At 41.8% G+C, this 19,859-nt stretch overlaps 2 protein-coding genes across 3 annotated transcripts; both read right to left on the bottom strand.

Moving 5' to 3' along the window:
- Positions 1-71: 71 nt before the first annotated feature.
- galnt3 (UDP-N-acetyl-alpha-D-galactosamine:polypeptide N-acetylgalactosaminyltransferase 3 (GalNAc-T3)) lies at positions 72-7,195 on the bottom strand. Of its 2 annotated transcripts, none has more exons than XM_010737456.3 (12): positions 6,507-7,195; positions 6,108-6,416; positions 5,244-5,783; positions 4,422-4,594; positions 3,714-3,863; positions 3,302-3,536; positions 3,096-3,213; positions 2,748-2,948; positions 1,307-1,438; positions 978-1,079; positions 717-869; positions 72-628 (listed from the first exon to the last, which is right to left on the bottom strand). In XM_010737456.3, the coding sequence occupies exons 3-12, from the start codon at positions 5,738-5,740 to the stop codon at positions 515-517; spliced, it is 1,875 nt and encodes a 624-aa protein (XP_010735758.2). In that variant the 5' UTR covers positions 5,741-5,783; positions 6,108-6,416; positions 6,507-7,195; the 3' UTR covers positions 72-514. The 2 variants fall into 2 exon arrangements, with proteins under 2 accessions (XP_010735758.2, XP_019110824.1); XM_019255279.2 differs by having other exon boundaries at positions 6,887-7,195.
- Positions 7,196-7,303: 108 nt separating this feature from the next.
- ttc21b (tetratricopeptide repeat domain 21B) lies at positions 7,304-19,086 on the bottom strand. Its single transcript, XM_010737457.3, has 29 exons — positions 18,900-19,086; positions 18,251-18,377; positions 18,030-18,140; positions 17,758-17,924; positions 17,520-17,642; positions 17,026-17,183; positions 15,894-15,978; positions 15,676-15,774; positions 15,350-15,542; positions 15,155-15,252; positions 14,633-14,833; positions 14,297-14,426; positions 14,063-14,220; positions 13,442-13,666; positions 13,121-13,359; positions 12,600-12,672; positions 11,212-11,322; positions 10,987-11,125; positions 10,614-10,720; positions 10,203-10,391; positions 9,887-9,997; positions 9,713-9,794; positions 9,442-9,592; positions 9,197-9,358; positions 8,927-9,122; positions 8,389-8,613; positions 8,108-8,228; positions 7,950-8,017; positions 7,304-7,868 (listed from the first exon to the last, which is right to left on the bottom strand). Exons 1-29 carry the CDS (start codon positions 18,921-18,923, stop codon positions 7,791-7,793), a joined length of 3,951 nt encoding a protein of 1,316 aa, XP_010735759.2. The 5' UTR covers positions 18,924-19,086; the 3' UTR covers positions 7,304-7,790.
- Positions 19,087-19,859: the final 773 nt, after the last annotated feature.

The raw sequence follows: 19,859 nt of genomic DNA, 5'->3' as shown, positions 1-19,859 counted from the left end.
GGCAATGCACATCATACTTGTGTGTTTGGGGTTTTCACTTTCAGTCTCTTTGGTGCGTAAGATTTGAGATTTAACACACATGATCACTGTATTTATTTGGATGATTTTGTTTCAGGTTCACGTCTCACTGCAAAAATGTTCTGTGTTGGCTTCATAATACTGCACGTTGTTGGTTAGTTGTGAAGACTTGGAGTAGTGAAAACATCTCAAACACAAAGAAGGCACAGTGCATCTTCATCGTTCCAAGAATCTCAGTTCACAGTCTGATTGGGAGCATTTGTTTCATTGCTTCCTTCCAGCAGTGGCACACTGTGGTTTCTCCCAAAGTCCAAACTTCCCAGAAGCAGCAGTTCAGTTCTTCTATGTATAAAAATAAATTAAAACTCAATACCATTAATCTAAAAAAAAAAAAAAAAAAAGACCTGCATGTTAACTGCATACCGTATCGTATACTGATACCCTAGTATGCCTATGCATACAGAGTGGCTATTTTGTAAAGTTGTAGTTTGCGCACTCAGACGAAGGACCAGAGCTGGTATCGGTCTGTGGGGTTGCAGGAAACCAGAGAGGGATGCTCGTGACGGGCACTCAGACACATGTTCCATCCTGGGAGGTAGAGTAACTGGTTCTATATGAAAAGAAGACAAGACTGTTACTTTCCTAAAAAACAACATATCTGAAATCACAAATGAGTGCGCAAAAGAATCCAAACTTACATCCTTCAGTTCCCATTTTTGCTCTGCTCCTACAAATGTGTTCCTGCCTTTAAACTGGCAGTCCTCCAGCTTCACAGCCCCCACTGCCCCATGCAAACACAGCTCCTTCTGAATGTTGTGTCTAATATCGTGATGTGTAGAGTACTCAAAGTACTACGGCAAAGACAGAAAAGAGAAAAAAAACATATATATATGCCATCACTCAATGTGTTTAAAATGGATCATATTTTTGTCAATAAGAGATGGATTTTTCTAACTGACCTGGTTTCCTCCTAGTCCATGACATGGATACATGATCAGCTGTTTCCCACCCTCATTGTTCTCTCCAGCATCCAGACATGAATCTTTGCCGACATTTTTCACCTACAGAGAAAAAGGAGGGAAGGGGGAAAGCAGTGAAAGGAAACAAAATGAAAAACTAACATCCAGCGCAAGCTGTTCAAACAACTTTAGTCTCTGGAGTGCTTTCAGTGGTGTCAAATTGGAACTGCTCAGTACCCTCTGGAGATCCTAAGTGGAAACCCACAGTGGCTAGACAGAGCTCTGAGGTTTGGAAAGAGGAGAGCTGGTGGTGGGGTGTGTGATCTTACTGAGCCAAAGCGGAGTGGGTTGAGATCAGGCATGAAGACTTCTGGATAAATGTTCTTCAAATACCACGAGAAGCTCTTGCACTGCAGCTGGGCACGGAGGTCCACGCGTTTGGAGATGTCTCCAAATGCCCTCTGTTAAAACAGTGACAGAAGAGCAGAGCATCCTTTACAGAGCTTGTCAACACGCTGGATGCGAATTACAAAATAATGATGTTGCGTCATGACTACAGATATTTTACTCCTTATTTTTTAAAATAAAGATGATTAGGTCCACAAAATGTTTCTTTAAATCTCTTTCTAAAAGTTTGAAACACAATAATTATGGAGAGCATAAAGTGGAAGTGTGTAAGATACAAACAAAAAGAGACTTAAAAACAAGAATTACTGCACTAAAATGCATCATGAATTACTTGTAGCAGCTTTGTGAGGCTATACTTAGGCACAATGATGTTTTGAGCTAAATGCTAACATGTTCATAGGTGTGTGGCAGGTATAAAGTTTACCATGTTTAGCATGTCATTACACAAGCATTTGCCAACAAGTACTGTGAAGCTGAGGCTGGCGGGAATGGGAATGTCATTTTGCAAATATTTGATCATAATGATGCCATGCCGCTCTGAACTGTCATCCAATTTCAGAAATAAAACATTTATTTTATTTTACTTTGAATATCATCATCACTTTATGTGTTCCAGCGCTCTAATGACTCCTTTTGTTAAACAGATTAACCACTGGCATGGGCTGAGTCACTGTTCCTTTTAAACTGAAGCGTAACGGCACATTTATAAGGATCTGCAGGCATCTCATGCTCTTGAATAATGAGAGCACTTACTATAATGATGAGGATGCTCCTCACACTAGTGCACACTGATAGCTACTACAGTGGATTCCTTGAAGCTGTTGACGGCGGCGTGTCTGTTTGAAGCCAGCGGGAAAGGGCTGGCCCGCTCTGTGAGGTATAGCCCTGAGGGAACTGTTTATGGCACCTATGGGACCACATGTTGAGAAACGCTGAGAGCCTGTCATTTACCAGAGCTGACTTCCTTCAGGCCCCATTTCTGCTGGTTAACAGCTTAAGGACCTGAACAGCTAGTCTATGTCTATTAGATTTGAAGAATGCCTTTCATTTCTGCAGAATGCATGCATTGAGAATTACAATTGTGAAATGTTATGGCTCTCCCAGCAAAGTGTAATTCTATGAGCTCCCTGCAGAGTATGTTAAGTCAGTCATGATCAGACTTAACGCTAGTTGTGTGTCAGCTGGATTTGCTCAAACTTGTCTTAAGTGGCGGGATAATGAGTAGTCTTAAAAACACACTTACATATGACCCATGAGAAGTAGTGAAAGATCAGGCTGCAGAGAAATTCGCTGCATTTCAAAGTATCACAGGATAGACACCTCGGATTTCGGAGGCACATTAGAGTCGGAAGCAGTACGTACATCTTTTGCCAGCTGCGCAGCTTGCTGGTTACGGCGGTAAAAGATCTCCTTGTAGTGGTCCATCCAGACCTCCGCCAGTCGTACCTGGTTACGAGCAATCACTTGCGTGCCCTTGGGAAAGGTGTGGGGGCTCTTGGTGCGGAAAACATGACCAACAATGGAACAAGGCATGATCTCCAGCTGTCCGCCGCACTGCCACACCTGCAGAGACAGCGAAACCAGATGCATAATGAAGCAGCTAGACACGCCTAAACAGCTATTTGTATATTGGAATGTTTTGACAGAAAGGAAAGGCTTAATGATAAGTAACTGCTGCACCTCCACGGTGACAGTTTACTGACATCTTACCCTGAATGACATCTCAATGTTCTCACCGCCCCAGATTTCCATTTCTTCATCATAGCTTCCAATACGGTAGAAATATTCTTTTGAGATGGAGAAGAGCCCGCCAGCAAACGTGGGAGTCCTACAGAGAAATATCATTAAAAGGTTTTTAATGATTTCCAACAAAAAAAAACAAGAGAACCTATAAGTATTCTATGACCATGCATTACTTGATAGGGTATGTTTCATCCTTTCTCCTTAGTTTCTCATGGTCTGGTAGACCCTCCCAGCCGAAGGCAAGGCTCCAGTCAAAATTCCCCCGGTTGTGGTTTTGGCCATACGGAGACGGTTTCATGAACTCAAAAGTATTGAGATCAATCGTGGTTATATCAGGACTCACAACCGCAGTGTAGTTCTCTGCTATCCTGGCCAGCAGAGGCTCCAACCATCCATTAAAGCATTCACCTGATAACATAAACACACACACTCATATCAGACATTGCATCTTTCTTGATAATAACCACCAGGTTGCTAATTTTGGACTGGAAATGCCTATGGAAAAGCAAACATTGGGGCGTGGAAGGGTGTGGCAAGCATGCAACCGGTTTTAATGTGTGATTAATGTCAGCTGTGTTGACTAACAGTGGGCGTCCAGAAAGGTGAGCGTGTCACCGGTGGCGACGGAGGCCCCCAGCAGCCGAGCGGTGATGAGTCCTTTCCTCTCTCGCTGACGGACGACACGGACAATGCTCAGCCTCTTCAAATACTCATCCAGCTCGTCCTTAAGCATATCTGAAGGGATGGGAAGTGAAATAAGAGGTTGAGAAGATGAAAAGAATCAGACAAAATAATATGTGTAAGCCAATCAAGTTATAAATAGATAATATTCACAGGCCTCAGACTGCACTCAAACTGATGAAAAAGGGACAAAGCTGTCTTCCTTTTATATTCAACATGTGCGACATGCTCCCGATAAATAATGATGATGACACTTTATTATCATCATGACTTAAGACTAAAAATAACTGACTTCCAGATGGACTGCAGTCCCTGAATCCTCTCTCTCTCCACTCTCCAGTTTGTTTCCCTCAAACATCAGACCTATTTACAAGAGTTAACTCTGATTCATTTATAAGCACGACCGCTTCTAATTCCTCATTGGAAAGTATTCACTGCAGCCTCGCTTCCTGTTATAACCCACTTCATGGGCTACAGAAAGAGCAGAGGCAGCTCCTCTCTCTGCACGTTTCGTAGCACACCAAAGAGAGCTGCCCACCCAACATGCTGCATGAAATCAAACCCCGAAAAGAGAGCAGGGCGGTCCTGAAAAACCCCTATTGAATTTTTTACCATCCACGCTGGCGTCGTCCACCAGGATGATCTCCTTGAGGAGAATGGCAGGGGAGGTGTGGAGGACACTGTATACTGTCCTCAGCAGAGTACTCCAAGCCTCATTGTGAAACACAATTATCACGCTGGTGGTCGGCAAGGGGGGGCATCGCTTGAAGGTTTGCTCAATACATCTGCAGCGAGAAAGGAAAAAAAAAAGAGCACAAAGATCTGACTGTCCTATACAGTTCCTGAGTCGCACAATAGTCTAGTTATTACATCTGCAGAGTCTCCCCTGTGGGGTGTCCATTTCGGCTGTGACACTGCATGTGTGGCAGTCTTTGAAATACCTGCCATATCAGGGTAGGACAGACTTTGTAATTCACCCCAATAAGATAGCCAGTACATGTACAGGCTTTTTGTCTGTTTCTCATACTGACCATGTACTGACATGTACGTGGATGTATCACAGTTAGCCAAACATACATAAGCGTCTCTCTCAACCGGCCACGGTAACTGGGCAGGCATGCTGAAACAAAGTCTGAGTCAGAACAATCATCTCTCTCTTTTTCTGTCTGAGATCGGTTGCAAAAAGCGAATATGATGAATGTGTTTGGATTAGTGAGTCAGTGATCTGTCTGGGTGTTATATTCTGGGCCAGCACATCAACCCGGGGAACAGTTATAGGGAATATAGAGCTGCATGTACACCCACTAGGTGGTGCAATTACATGTTGGTTCTCAATCAGAATCATTTGAACATTATTCGATCAACTATGTTCACCAACTATGTGATATTCCTGAGCTTTCTTGCACATTTTGAGTGAAATCAAAACTGACGTACTCTGGTGGTCTCGTGTCTGCGCCCAGGTCTCTGCTCAAGGAGATTCGGTCACTGGCATACAGGTTAAAGCAGTGTTTCTCTTCACCCCTCTCCTTCTCCTTCTGCTCTTCGGGGCTCAGTGAGTCCGTGTTAAAAGGTTTCCCAGCTGCTCCAGGAGCAAGAGGGTCCTGAGGTGGTCGCTCCAGTGCTGGCCTGAGCTCAGCGGCAGTGTAGTGACCTGGCAGACAGGACACGCTGTCTGCATTGTCCTGCTTACGGACGGGGGCTCTGATCTGCATCTTTGGCATCGCATCCCTGAAGTTATTGACAGCTCCGATCACCATGCCCAGCATGGCGTCCCGCTTCACTGCCATCTCCTTCAGCCACGGGTCCTCCTGTTGGTCTTGGCTCCCTACTTCCCATTGTATGAAGAACACAAATGTGACAAAGACAAGAGCCACTATTGCCAGTTTAAGTGGGTGCAGTCGCCTTCGGAGCACTCTGCGGAGAGATGTCATTCTTCTTGAATGGAGAGCAGCCTTGCTTTGGACTGGGATTCAGCTGTAATAAATACACATAGAGATGTTTAATGATGATGATTAGCCAGCGTCCATGTAATCATCGGATTTAAAAGAGTGCTTTCAGGGAGAATACAGGCTACAGACATGACTAACCATGTCAGTGCATTAACATCTGAGTACAGGAGGCAAACTTTTGTGTTAGAAACAAGATCAGTCATGTGTGTAGCTGTTCCTAGTGAAGCTCTGCGTCTATCTCCAAATCAGAGACCTAAACCCGGATTATAAAATCAACAAACAAACACAGATCTGGATTCTTTCAGAGAGAGAGAGAGAGAGAGGGAGAAAAAAAAGAGAGATCACATACCATGAGTCGCTGAACTACAGGTACAGGTAAAAAATGTCCTTTAAACTGTTCCTGTAAAGTTCAACCAATGACATCCTGCTTCCACTGGAGGATCCTGTCTCTCTTTTGTTTGCTTGAACTCCAAAGAAACTTCTTCGTGGCGGAGACACACACACACACGCACACACACACAGAAAAAAAAGCCTCGCTCCGTCTTCTGTCGTCAAACTTCCGTCTCGTTGGATCCAGGTGTGCTCCACTCTCAGGTGGAGGGAGGAGACGTGCCGGCGCGCTTGCGCAGAGAGGACTTGTGCGGGTCAAAATCCATACCTGGAGTACGTAAAAGAAACCAACTGTTAACAAGACAAAGATGAGAAGACTTTTTTTAAATAATAAATCGCAGCATTTCTCCAGACAAACCTCTTGGTAAACACGTTAAAGTTGTCCGCAGTCACTTTGCGCTCAGGAATATTGCGGACTGGATCCTCCACGGAGTTCCTCATATTCAATAATGGTGTCATTAACAGGATTTGTTCAACTGGTCATTCACCGGGACAGTTGCTGGGTTACAAATAACGGAGGAACGCGGTTTACCCCCCGCACAGCCCACCGCATCCAATCAGCTCCTCTGACAAAACATCCCGCACATCGAGCGTAAAACTTCAGAAAAACACGCACATGGTTGGCAGCGTGCGTTTTGCGTAAAGTTAAAGCGTCCTTTTTTTTTCTCCGAATGGAAACGTGTGTGCCTGGATTATTAATCACCTCCTGAGCTGTCGATGATAAAAGCTGACACTCACCGGTAGTTTATATAATCCTTTAATTTCGCAGGTTTATCCAAAGCGGATGGTCTTCATAAAGAGTTGGATGCTTGAAGGAGTAAAGACGCGGATTCCAGCAGCAGGGAGCCTGCTCTGTGCCCAGTTTGAAGTCTTTTCCCTTTGACTTGCACAGTGACTCCATCTGTAGTGACTGTGTTCCTCGGCACTTCCTATCCACGGCAGGGATCCAGTTTATTATGTCCATTAAAATGTTCAGTGTCCCACTTTTTTCTTCCCCGGTCACGCTTGTAAATGTTTGTGTTTGTGGCACTTGTCTGTCTCTGATGTAAAATGTGTGTGCAGATGTCTTAATCAATTAAATGAAACATTTAAATCTTTATGAGAAGAAAGAAATCAAGGAACATACACTCATATATCTAAATATTTTTATTCTGTTTTTCAAATATAGTCTTTACAGTAACAAACATTTTTTATTTATCTCCATCCTTTAATAATATGAATCACAAGATAAAACATTTCACTACAGTGAATTATTTTAAAGACAATATGATTGTTATGTATCAAAATAAAAACAGGCTGTAACACACACATTTCTGGAAAATTGGGTTTAATTTAGAAAGTGACCACTTTGTTTTAATGCCTTTATGCTTGGTTGGCTTTGAGAGGAAAGAAAGAAAGAAAAAAAAAATGCTTCCAGCTGAGCACATGCCTGAACCCCTCAGCTCTGTGTTTTCCCTCAGGATTGCCAGCACCCAACTGTTCATATACTCAAAGCAATTTACATAGCAATGTGTTCCAGGGGGGAGGGGGGATACAAATCACTGCACAGTCTTTAAATTCAACAGTAAAAAAAAAAAAAACAATTGTGTGGCTTCATATCTCTCTGACACACACACACACACACACACACACAGTGCCGACACTAAGTTCTCAGGGCAGCACGAGCTTTGTCCAGGATGTCCTTTCTCATTCTTGGATAATTTGGATGAGCAGCCAAAACCTGTAAACAGAACCAGCGATGATTAGCGGGACAAAAATAAAACTAATCTTCTGAACTGTAAAACATCCACAGCTATTTCACCTTATGACACACATCTATGGCGTCGACATGCCTCTTTCCTTTTAAATAGTTGAACGCAAGCTTGTATCCTGAAATAAAAACAGACATTACACATTAAAAGTATAATTGTCTTAATTCCATTATAAATAGAACTGGACATGGGATTCTGGATGACAGACCAATAGTTGGGTTAGTCCGATTTCCATATTTCCAAGCCAGTTCATAGTTGAGTGCTGCATCACAGAATGCCTGCTCTTTTTCCATTATGTAGCCACGATATTCATAAGCTTTACAGCACGACTGTGGAAAAAAGGGCAATTATTATCACAAAGAAATTTACATAAAAGACGGCCACAACATTTTAAAACTGCAAAACAAGAGAAACACTTTTATTTTGTGTGAATTGTGATGCCTTGTAAACCACATAAAATTCAACCTGTGACAGTATTTTCAGGCTGACCTTGTTATGATTGAGGCATCTCTTTAAGAGGTCCCCGGCCATGTCATACTTCCCCGAATTGATGTAGATGTCTGCCAAGAGCAGCCAACTCTTCTCGAACTCATCGGCGTCGAGAATGCTCCAGTTCATCTTAGCTATGCGTTTGAGCTGGTTCCTGGCTCGGGGAGTTTGTTTTAGCATCATATAAGCTGTCGCCATGGCCAACAGTGCCGGCACGTGGTCTTTCTGAATCCACCAAGAGAATCCTGGTTAAACAGGATGAACGAAACAACACCCACCTCCACCCCCCAACCATGACATTTCTATTTGTTTACACCAAAACCACACTGACTTCACTTCTGTACATAAAGTTAAAATGTTTAATAAATGGCTTGATACAGTGTAATGTGCAGGTTAGAACAAAATGGAATGACATTAAAAGAGAGCCTGGAATAATGCACAGCTCCTGGTGTGGGTATATTTACACAGGAGTGCTCGTGTGTGTGCGTGTTACATCATGAGTGATGTAACTTGTGCACACCATCTGGAGTTTACTTACCTCATTGTTTGCGATCTCTGTGAAAACACTGAGGGCTTTCTCTATATTGGCCTTCTGCTTAGTGGCCAGAAAGCAGTAGTTCTCCAGGATGCGGAGCTGTGTGTGTCCGCCTGGTGTCTGAGGCTTTAACTCCTTCAGCAGCTTCTCGGCTGTTCTCACAGCGAGCTGCTCAGATTCCTGCTTCTCTGTGGAGTTCCTGGTGAGAAAGTTGAACTTTAGAGCAAAGTCTGTTAGCTTATGCTGTGTCTCGAGTCTCATAGTGCCACTCACCCAATTTCACCATCTAAATTCTCAAATACTTCTCCTCCCATGGTGTCATTGTCAGGGTTTAGGTAAATTTCGATCATGTTATAAACGGCATTTTGACCCCAATTGTTGTCTTTGCGAGCTTTGTTGAAGTGGCGCAGGGCGTCGTTAGGTTCTCCTGTGAACCTGAGGAGCAAGCAAAAGTTTAGTCGCTAGTCTTAAAAAACAGATGTCGCCATATTTCCGACGAAATGCACTTCCAGACTTACCAAAGATAAAGTCCTTTGCAGTAGTTGAACCCAGGGTCAAACTTTGTCCTGGGAGAATGTTTTTCTGCCATATCAATGAATCTGGGAACTTCTTCCAACTTCCCGGCCCTTCTCAACAGGTCAATCAGACGTGACAGTGTTAGGTAGTTGTCTGAAAGCAACAGGTGCAAGTTATTATGCTTTCCATTCCGAGAAGGTCAAATCATCAATTCACATTTACATTCAGCACACATTTTTGTAAGGAAAAAGAGAAGACGTGGCTCTATTGCACCTGGTTTGCGCTCCAGGAGTTGTTGGAAGTGGAAAACTGCCTGTTCATAGTCCTGCTTCCTAAACATAATGTCAGCCATCATCTAAGGACAAACATATGTAAGAAATAATGTCAATTAATCAGTTCCATAAAGGGTTAAGATGAAAACTGTGGCCAAATACAGACAGAACAAACCAGAGTCGCATCTTCATTGAACTGGTCATTCTTCAGAATGATGCTGCATTGCTGCTGGCACGCATCCACATCATCTAGAGTAAGGTACAACCGTGCCAACTCGAGCATCACCTAGAAACATGGAGTGCATTTGCTTGAATTCATGTGTCAACAATCTCAGTAGAATAATTCAGGGTAAATAAATCACAATCAAATTATCAACAACTAAGATCTCCAAATTTTAAAAAACACAAGCACCAGACACTAAAAGATGCCAGTGCTTGTTAACCGCAGCTGCAGTGAGTACACAGGACGGTTTTGATTCAGCTGCACTGACCTTGCGATCAGTCTCACAATACACAAGAGCTTCTTTGTAGAATTTGACTGCTCTCTCATAGCCCCTCTGACTTGTGTAGTGTTTAGCGATCTCGGCACAGATCTCGGCAGCAAGCTGCTTCTGCACGGAGACGGCGTCGGGCTGCTCCAACTGCACCCGCTTCAGCACCTTGGCCTGCACATCCCGTGCCTATACGCAGCAAAAAAAACATAACCTTATTTTGACTACAGCAACAATAACAAGCATCATCATTATCATTACACAAAACAAAGAATATTAAAATTCACTACATTTTCCATGGCATTCTATTTCTGTCTTTTCAGGCAAAGCGAAAAGTTTTGCTTGGTAATAATCCTGCAAAATATTTGATAAAAAAATATCTGAGAAAGCCAGAAAACTGGAACCACTTACTCTCTGTAGGGAAAATAAAGCTTCTTCATTTTTTTCAACCTTATTTTGGATCTTTGCCAACAGGACCAAATATCGGCAATCATCTGAGAGAGCCTGCAGTTCATTTACTAGGTGGATTTGAAGAAAAAAAGTGGAGAAAAAGTGGAGTTACAAACAATAAACAACCACAAACAACCAGGAAAACTTTATCTCAAAAATCACAGGGAGATGTTTAGTTTAGTATTGCCAACAGTATTAGCTAATATTTTCTTTCCGTCTTTGCATCATGTCCGTAAACAAATTACAATCATAACTTTTCCCCTTTATTCTTAATAATTGCAGTGTTTGACGTCAGGAGCTCACAGGGCGTAAAACACCGTGACGTCTTAAGTACCTTGTTCGTGTGCCAGAGCTTCATTCAAGACTCTCTCACAGCGTTCGTATTGCTTCATCTTCATCAGCAGCTCAGCCAAGTCATAGCGCAGGAAGTTCTGTTGCTCGGTCTTCAGGGCTGCTTCATAATAATTTATTGCCTGTGTAGCAGCAGCTTTGTGTCAACATGGATATTTTTGTCTGATACCTAATCGTGTTTATCTTTAATTGAGTGTAAAACACAAACCTTGATGTAGTTATGAGTCTTGACCAGGGCCTTTCCAATCTTGCTGGCTAAAGCACCATCTTTGGGGTTTTTCTTGAGAGCGTGCTCATAAACCTCAATGGCTTTCTCTGGCTGAGGATAAACACGTCACATGGTAAGTGGAGTCATAATTCAGTGTCCGTTAAAAGTTTTCGTATATATTACTCATCTAATACGTTTCATTATTTACAAACTGTTGTGAAAATGTGGTAAACACATTAAGGCCTAAGCATGCAGCTCTGTATTCTGCTGGAGTTAAGGTAAGGTAAGGTTCTGATGGTCGAAGTGGAAAGATCTATTTCAGCCTTGAATGATGCCATCTTACCAAACATCACAACCAGAGTATGTGTCAACATGCATGACCTTAGGAGGCTCTGCTCCCCTACCATAAAATCATGTAAGTGCCCTGATTCATCTGAGACAAACTCCTCATTTAGCAGGCACATTGTGTCTACATTATTATCATTAAACACAGTCCTAATGAAACTTTGTTTTTGTTTTTTTACCTAAATTTATCAGTGAAGGTTGTTTGTGTTTGATTCAGTTATTTTTAAGTCTAGGGATGAGTTAACTAATTAAGCACTTCCTAAATCATCTGACTTAATTCTATAGAATATTGTTTTCTTTAATTATCTCTTGAGTTTTGCTTAAATGATGTCAGTTTTGCTTTTACCAATGGGTGAAACAGATCTGGTTTCCTCCTTTGTAGAATACTCTCACAGTTTGCTGTAACGTAGCAATAAGTCGTTTGTTTTATCTGTTAAGCATCTGTTCATAGGTGGTGTGCTGCTAATGCACAAACATTTCAAAATAATTGATTTTTATCTAGTCCTAAAACTGAAACAGCTGTTGCAACAGTTTGCTCTCCCTCCTCATTCCTAACACAATATTTTCCAGGTTATTTAACTTCTTCCTTGTTTAGCATTTTAGATGTCAACTTGAAAACTAGTCTACGATTTTTATATTTGTTTATTAATCAGAATCATAATCACTTTTATTGGCCAGGTATGTGTACATATACAGGGAATCTGACTCTTAACAATGTTGAACAAATTGTAGATAACGTTTCATGGCAAAACCTTTCAGTTTGATAGCTCATTTCACCAGAAATGTGGTCTTCTCCTGGCCCACCGCCCACATATGTGCAGTAGCATTGTGGAGTGTTAAACTGAAAAGGATTCGCAAAACCATTCTGTGCTGTTTTCCTTATAGACACTGATCCTCCTCAGATGATTGGTGAGAACAAGAGTGTAGAAGAGTAGTAGCTACTGCTTTGCATTATACTGTTCAGTTAGCCATTCGCACAAATCAGTGATTATCGGTTAAAAAATACCTTAATAAGACAGAGATGAATCACATCTCCCACTTACCTCTTGAATGTTAATGTAGGCATCACCTAGTAAGAGGTATGTGTGAGGGCTGGGCAGCTTCTCCACCATTTCTCTGGAGAAAAGACAGAGATACCACATCACATATGGCGTGCTTCATTATGCAGACAGTACGTCTCTGCTGGTCTGAGGTTCAGTCATGCTTTACAATGTCTCAGCTGTTGATACAAGTAGCATCAGACAGCAGCAGAAGACTGGAGGCAACTGTGTATACATTTCGTCTTTACTGCATGAATGGCTTCAGTTAAATTTTTTATCTGATTTACTTTACGTTTTGTGGTACTACCGACTCAGCTGGATGAAATGTTGGTACCTTATGCCTGAATGTCCTAGAGTTATGTATTTAATTAAGTTTCAGCCGTTACTGTTCAGACAAACATTAACAATGCATTAGGTTTCAGATGGAGCTGCTCATATGCTGAGCTACTGTCTTACGTCAACGTCACTTTAAGATTTCAACATGCTTTTTTTCCCCTTCATCTGGAGCCAAATGTACTGCTCACCTGTAACAGCTTGCATACAGACGTTTTTCTTTTCTGTGGTTAAGGTATATGTCTCCCATTTTCTCCTTGGCTTGGATGTAGTAGGGCTGCTCGGGGGTAATGTTTCGGAGCATACTCAGTGCCAGCTCGGTGTCACCACGCAGCAGGGCCAGATCCGCATTGGCAATAGTGACACGTAGCTCCTCAGGGGTTCCTGAGAACTCATTGATGGCGTCCTGCATCACCTTTGCTGCTTCATGCTGGAATATTAAATCCATTTGTAAGAAAGTGTATGCTGTATTTTCTCTTTTAGGCCATGCATATGTGGAATTTCTATTCTACCTGTTCTCCATTGAGCCACAGGGCCTCGGCTAACTCCAAGAACACAGAGACACAATCAGCAGGACTCAGCTCAATCTTCTTGTTTTTGGATTTGGACGAGGATCCAGCCCTGCGGACACCTGGAAGACTCATGGCCATCTGTAGTGTCTGAATAGCCTCCGTCAGCTCACCTGTTTTCTTCATAGCCTGAGCCTTGATCAAGTGGTATAACGGATGTTCACGGATCTGGAATGGACAAGAAGTCATGACCCATTTGGACATGCAGCCCCTGTAGTCAATATGACTGCTACTGCTGACTACATAACCAAAACATTTTTTCAACTCTTTGCATTTCACAACACACACTGATATCTTGTCAGTGCTGACAATATCTTTAACGCTCCCTTCTGTGGAGACAAATTATATTTATTGGATGCAACTCCCTTCTTACTTTCATCTTCAACCTTTACCGTATTACTATGCCCAACAAGGACAAGTTGACATGCTCCTAGATGTTACGAATAAATGCAGCAGCTCTGCAATGTGTTCATATTTGCTGTGTGTCAAGTAAGAGCCTGATTGCACATGGTCTCATAAACATTTAGCGGCTAATAATACTGTCCATGTTGATGGTGATCTTACCTCAAAGTTATGGCTGAGGCAGAGTTCAAGAGACTGGGAACACAATGTGAAATTACCCTGCAGCAGATGGATCTGTGCCATTAGTAGATGAGCATCTGCATAAGAAGGACACTGCTCCAGACAATGTTGCAGACTGCTCTGAGCAGCGTCAATGTAACCTGAAGAAACACAAGCAATGTAGTTCAAAGGAGAGAAAGAAAGGAAACCAAAAGATATTTTTAATGCAGTGCTCACCAGATTGATATCTGACTTTGGCGAGCAGGAAGACCCCTTGAGGGAGACCTGGCACAATTTTGATGACAGTATCCAACAATGTGGCACAGTGCTGGAGCTGAGGAGTAGGAGGTTGGCCCTGGGCTGGAGGCTGAAACAACAACAATAAAAGTTTTATTTACTCCAAACCTTTTTCTGACGAGTCTCATTACAAGAGGCTTAAACGTGCATATCCCCAAATGTGTGAAATAAAAAAAACACAATCATTAGTGGCCACATAAATACATAGCTGACTGAGACCCAGATTTCACACAGATGCTGAGCCAATGCACACACTGATGAGCCTCCCAGTCATACCTTAGCAGGACACAGTGCAAGATACTCTTTGACAATCTCCAACAGGAAGTCAGGGTTCAACTTCTCGAAATACTCCACTCCCAGAGGCAGTCCCTGCAGACTGGAGAAGTGTGTGTCCACTGCATCGTTCAACAGATTGGTCACCTCTTCCTGGGGCTTACGCTTTTTTAATGCCAGAACGGCACGCAGGTAAAGGAGCTCCTAAGAATTGGTTAATAAAAGATATGAGGTAGAGGAGGGGATGCAGGGAGGAAACTTGACAAGGACAATCTGTACAAAATGGTTTAAAACACCAGTACAAAAAAAACAACTAAAAGTATTCCTGGAAGAATAACTGAAGATAAAATAAGACCCAGAGGAGTAGCTGCTGCCTCTCCTGCCAGGTGCTTTTGCTTAATGCTTTTCAAATTGGTTTTAAAGCATATTAATGATTCTAAAGCCTCTTCCTCTAGAATACTCTTATATAATACAGTTAAAGAGATTTCATGTTGCAGTCGGTCAGCATCTATAAATAGACGTTACCCCTGATTTTCCAATAGATTGTTGAATCTCTGTGAGAAATTCCAACTGTTGCTCTGCATCTTCAAGGTGGCCCTCTATCAGCTGGCAACGAATTATACCTGTGAACCCAAGAAAAAAAAAGTAGTTTCTTTGGAAATAAAAATGGTATGTATGGAATGTCTTAAGAACAAAAGATTAAGAATTCTATCACTATACCCATCAAAGCAGAAACACTTGTCTCATCTAAAGTCATGGCAGTCTTGTACCACTTCATAGCCTCCTTCATTCTGCCCTGTAGCACCATCTGGTAGCCCAACTCTGTGGCTAAATCTGAGTCCCCCGATGCCACAGAGAAGGCTCTTTCCACCATCCTAAATGTTTGCTCAATCACTTTCTCATTTCGTCCACACTGTGAAAAAATGAAAACAAGAGACACTTCACTTGGAATTCAGTGCAAGCCAAAACAACTCTTCAGAAGAAAGAGGACTAAAAAGTGCAGAATTAAGAATTTAGAAAGAATACTGAGTTGTAAGTTGCCTTACAATGCGGGTGAAAGCTAGAGACATCCTGTAGAAAAGCTCAGGGTTGTGCGGTTCCAGGATCTCCAAGCTACTGATGAGGTTTGAAAGATGCTTTACTGACTGCCGGGGGGGATATAAATGTAAATTGATTAGAGCTTTAACACAGTACCATCATAGAGGTCATTAATTGCATCTTTACAAGTTCAAATTATAGAAATATGTGAAAGTGTGAACTTTACCTCAGCAATATCTCCATCTCTACATAAAGAATGTAGCGCTAGCATCCGTAGTGCCTCCGGATTATTTTTATCCTTCTGTAAAAGCCTGAAATATGACACAAGGTTCTGTGAATGAAGTCCATCACCTACACTTAATAAGCTTGGATTTCTTTGATTGATAGTAATGGAATATCTGATACTGCTGCAGCACTATGTTGAGTTTCAAGACAGATAATATTAAAACTAAAAAGGAACTGTGAAGGCGGCCAGAGGATGTAAAGTATACTGTATGCTGCTTGCACCTTGCTGGAGTGATCACCCTTCCTCTGTTGTGGAGAAAACCTTCCTAAACGTAATGAAATAGCAACACGGAGACAGCTGCTTGCAAATCCGAACGAACCTTTACTTTTCTTTTTCACATTTTATACCCATTTTTACGTCACTCTCATATCACTGTTACATATTCAAATCACCAGATCTGGATCCAACCGTCCTGTACTTTCTTATAATCATATGTCCGTGTTCTGAGCGTCACATGAACGTAATATTGTCTATGTGTTTCCAATGAGCCTGCATGGTGTGTGTGTGTGCTCGACTCCTTAATCTTGGTCAAGGCCGATCTGAAAATAGACTGGCTGAAAGTTATCTGGTGGAAGAGAAACATTCAGTACTGTCCTATCTGTGTGTTTGTGCATTTTGTATGTCTATGCGTGTGCCTTTATGTGTCTATGTGTTTGTGCATTATGTGTGTGTATGTGTGTGCCTTCATCATGTTCTATTCAAAAGTCCATATGTGTCACACAGAACACCACATATCCCTCCTCTGGGGATATCAGCAAGCAAAGCTGAAGCAGTGAATCCTTGGAGTTAAGTTAGACTTCAGCACTTTGACTCAAAGGCCTTTTCTACGCTGTCTGACACTGGCCGAGGTCCAGAGGGGCGAGCACAAACAATGGCTTAATCAGTATGCACTGGTTTAAGGCATCACACTAGTGTTTCATTTGCACTTGAATGCTGAGCCATTAGTAAAGGCAGACTGTGTTTTTTTTTTCTTACATCCCTGGTGGTGATTTCAAATGTATTGAGCTCAGATAAGCTTGCAATATTAGAGACGTGACCTGTGAATGTTTTGTGAGACCACCATGACAATTACCTGACTGCTGCATCTATGGTTTGCTCCCAGTCTTGAAGGCTGAGCAACAGTTTCATCTTCTTGATGAGGGCGGGCAAAAACCCAGGGAAACTAACAATGACCTGATTAACCATCTCCAATGCTCCAGAGTAGTTCTGACGATATTCATAATATTGTGCCTAGGACAGACCAACATGTAACTTAGTCATCATACAACAGAAAATGGTACAAAACATTACTCATCAGCATGAATGTGAATGTAATATGTAAAGGTCTAAAATTAATAAACCTGTCAGGAACAACAGTGGAAGCAATATTTCCAAAGTAGCAGAGGAATAATCAAATAAAATTCAATGAAATAGCTGAACTAAACACGAAAATACACCAAACACAGTGATGGCAAGGGACACATTAAATAAAACACTGAGTAAATTACAAACACAATAAGTACTGTAAAAGGCATGGGAAATATGCAAAATTATAGCATCAATATGGATTTGTAATTCCCATCTCACCTTCCCCATCAGGGCGAAAACATCTGGTCTCTCTTTCAAGCCCTCATCAAAGTATTTTCCAGCCTTTCTGGCATAGGCGTCTTTACCAGATGTCACATCTATCCATGCTTTTAGGATAATCCCCTGAACGACAAATATCAGTCCAAATTTTTACAAAAGTATAAAAATATATATGAAACCAGAAAAAAGGGTAATATTTCTGCATTTCTCAAACATATTAGAACATTTAAAATCTCACCTCTTTGGAGCCATTGGAGAGTTTGATCATTCTCTCTGTGTACTCCCTCGCCTTATCATTTCGCCCTAATAGCCAGAGAAACATCCCGGCATAGTACAGACTCTTGGGAGATGCACTTTTACGATCCTCTTTGACTTTAGCGTCAAGTTCTTGAATTACTTCTCTGTCTGCGAACGCAAAGACACTTATATTAGCAACAGCAGTGTGTCTAGTTCTTTAATGAAGTCTGGGCAAACATCTGTGAAAATAAAATAGACACTTTGCTGGTTTACCTGGGTTTGTCTTTTTCTTCTCAGCATAGACGAGGGCCATTAATGTGCAGAGAGACACATCTCGACTATCTCTTATCGTCTCCAGCTCTACCGAGGCTTCTTGAATTTGATCTGTTGACATAATATGACACAAGTGGACATGTGATAAATGGCAAAGACACACTTGTCTAACCAAAAGGTGCCCAATGCTATTATTTTATTTAGCTTTTTTTAAAGCTTACCTTGCATAAGGGTGCCATATGCATGAAAAAAGCTGTAGATAGGAGCATTGTACTTCCTCTGAGCAGCTGCTGCAGCGTTGACAGCGTGGTTAAAACACTTTTCATAGCAGTAGTACCGGATTAAAGCCTGTGGGGAAACATATAGAGTTTAACGACAGTGATATTAGCTAGTAATCACATGCTGCAGCCAATTTTATTTTCATAATACAACAAAGTAGCCAACATTCAAGCCACAGTTTGTGCTTAGCTTCATTAGCAGCATGTTAGTTAACGTGTTAACACTGTGTCATAATCTCAACTGGCTGTATTTTAACATTACTGTAATTATTACGTTAGCTAACTTATGCTAACTGGACCCAGGGTGCCGTACAGGTGTTTCGGTTTAACGAGTGACCATGTTAACTGGTCACCCTTAGCTTGAATACGTCTGTGGTTGTCAGCTTTTTGAAACACGAAGCTGTCAAACAACACAGAAGTTGAATGATGTGTATTTGTATGTAACAGTGTAACGTTAATGAGGGGAAAAAAATAAACAAACACGGACGCATTCGGCTAACGGTCACCAGTTAACATGGTCACTCGTTCAACTGAAACACCGGTCATGTTTTTAAACCTGAAACCTTTTGCTCCTGTAACAGTTATCGCTTACCAACGTTGTCTCTTCATCCTCCATCTTTGCTGAGACGTGTTGTGTGCTTTTTACTGACGCCTATTTACTATTCCTGGCTTGTACTTTTAGCATTAAGAGCGATATTATTGCAGTTTTCGCTGCGTTTTCGCCATCTTGCTACAGCTTCTTTAGCGTTACCCCGGTAACTTAGTAACAGCTAGGATTTGTTAGGTCCTGGATTTTGTCTGTCAGGCACCACTTCCTCTCTTTCCCACTGCTCCGCCTCCTTCAGGGTGATTATCAGACCCACCGGCCAACCATAGTTTATACTCCCTCTTCATTTACTTTACATTTACTTTGTAATGTTTGCAAGAGGAGGATTGGTAATACTTTTTGGTAAGAAACCTGACAAACAAAACTCAGGGCTAAATTGAATAAGTGCATGACGCCTTCTTGCGTCGAGGCTGTTACGTCTTTGTATCTCAAGGTGGCGCAGTCAAGCTTTAATAAAATAATACACAACTACTGCTACTATTACCACAACTACTACTACTACTACTACTAATCCAATAATTAAAACGCATTTAGTAAGTGAAGGAGGTGTAGGGTGATGATTTACCCTGATTTTACCACATGCGTCATGATTTTATGATGTTTTTTTTTAGTTCTGGCACATATTGCATGTCAAAGTTAAACCTGCTTTGAATATGGAAATACACTCAGAGTGGTTGGATTAATGTGGTCGGTAGTAGACTTGTTGAGCGTGCATTCTGTTGCAGTTTGCCATGACAGACTTTTAGAGAAAATATCAACATTTAATGTCTGTTATTGTGTAATATAAACTATATTCTACGTTTTCCATCCAGCTGGTGGTAACAATGTTATGCAACACCATGCATTGACTGTGTAACTTACAGTGTACAGTGTCCATGGCAGGACCAGCCAGTGTTCAGCATGGGTGTTCCAGGAGAGACCTTTCCATGCCTTGTCAAATACTAT

Source organism: Larimichthys crocea, chromosome XVIII (genome assembly GCF_000972845.2).
Source record: "Larimichthys crocea isolate SSNF chromosome XVIII, L_crocea_2.0, whole genome shotgun sequence".
Taxonomy (NCBI): Eukaryota; Metazoa; Chordata; class Actinopteri; family Sciaenidae; genus Larimichthys; species Larimichthys crocea.
Note: the sequence above shows the minus strand (reverse complement) of the source record. Positions and strands in the feature narration are given on the sequence as shown.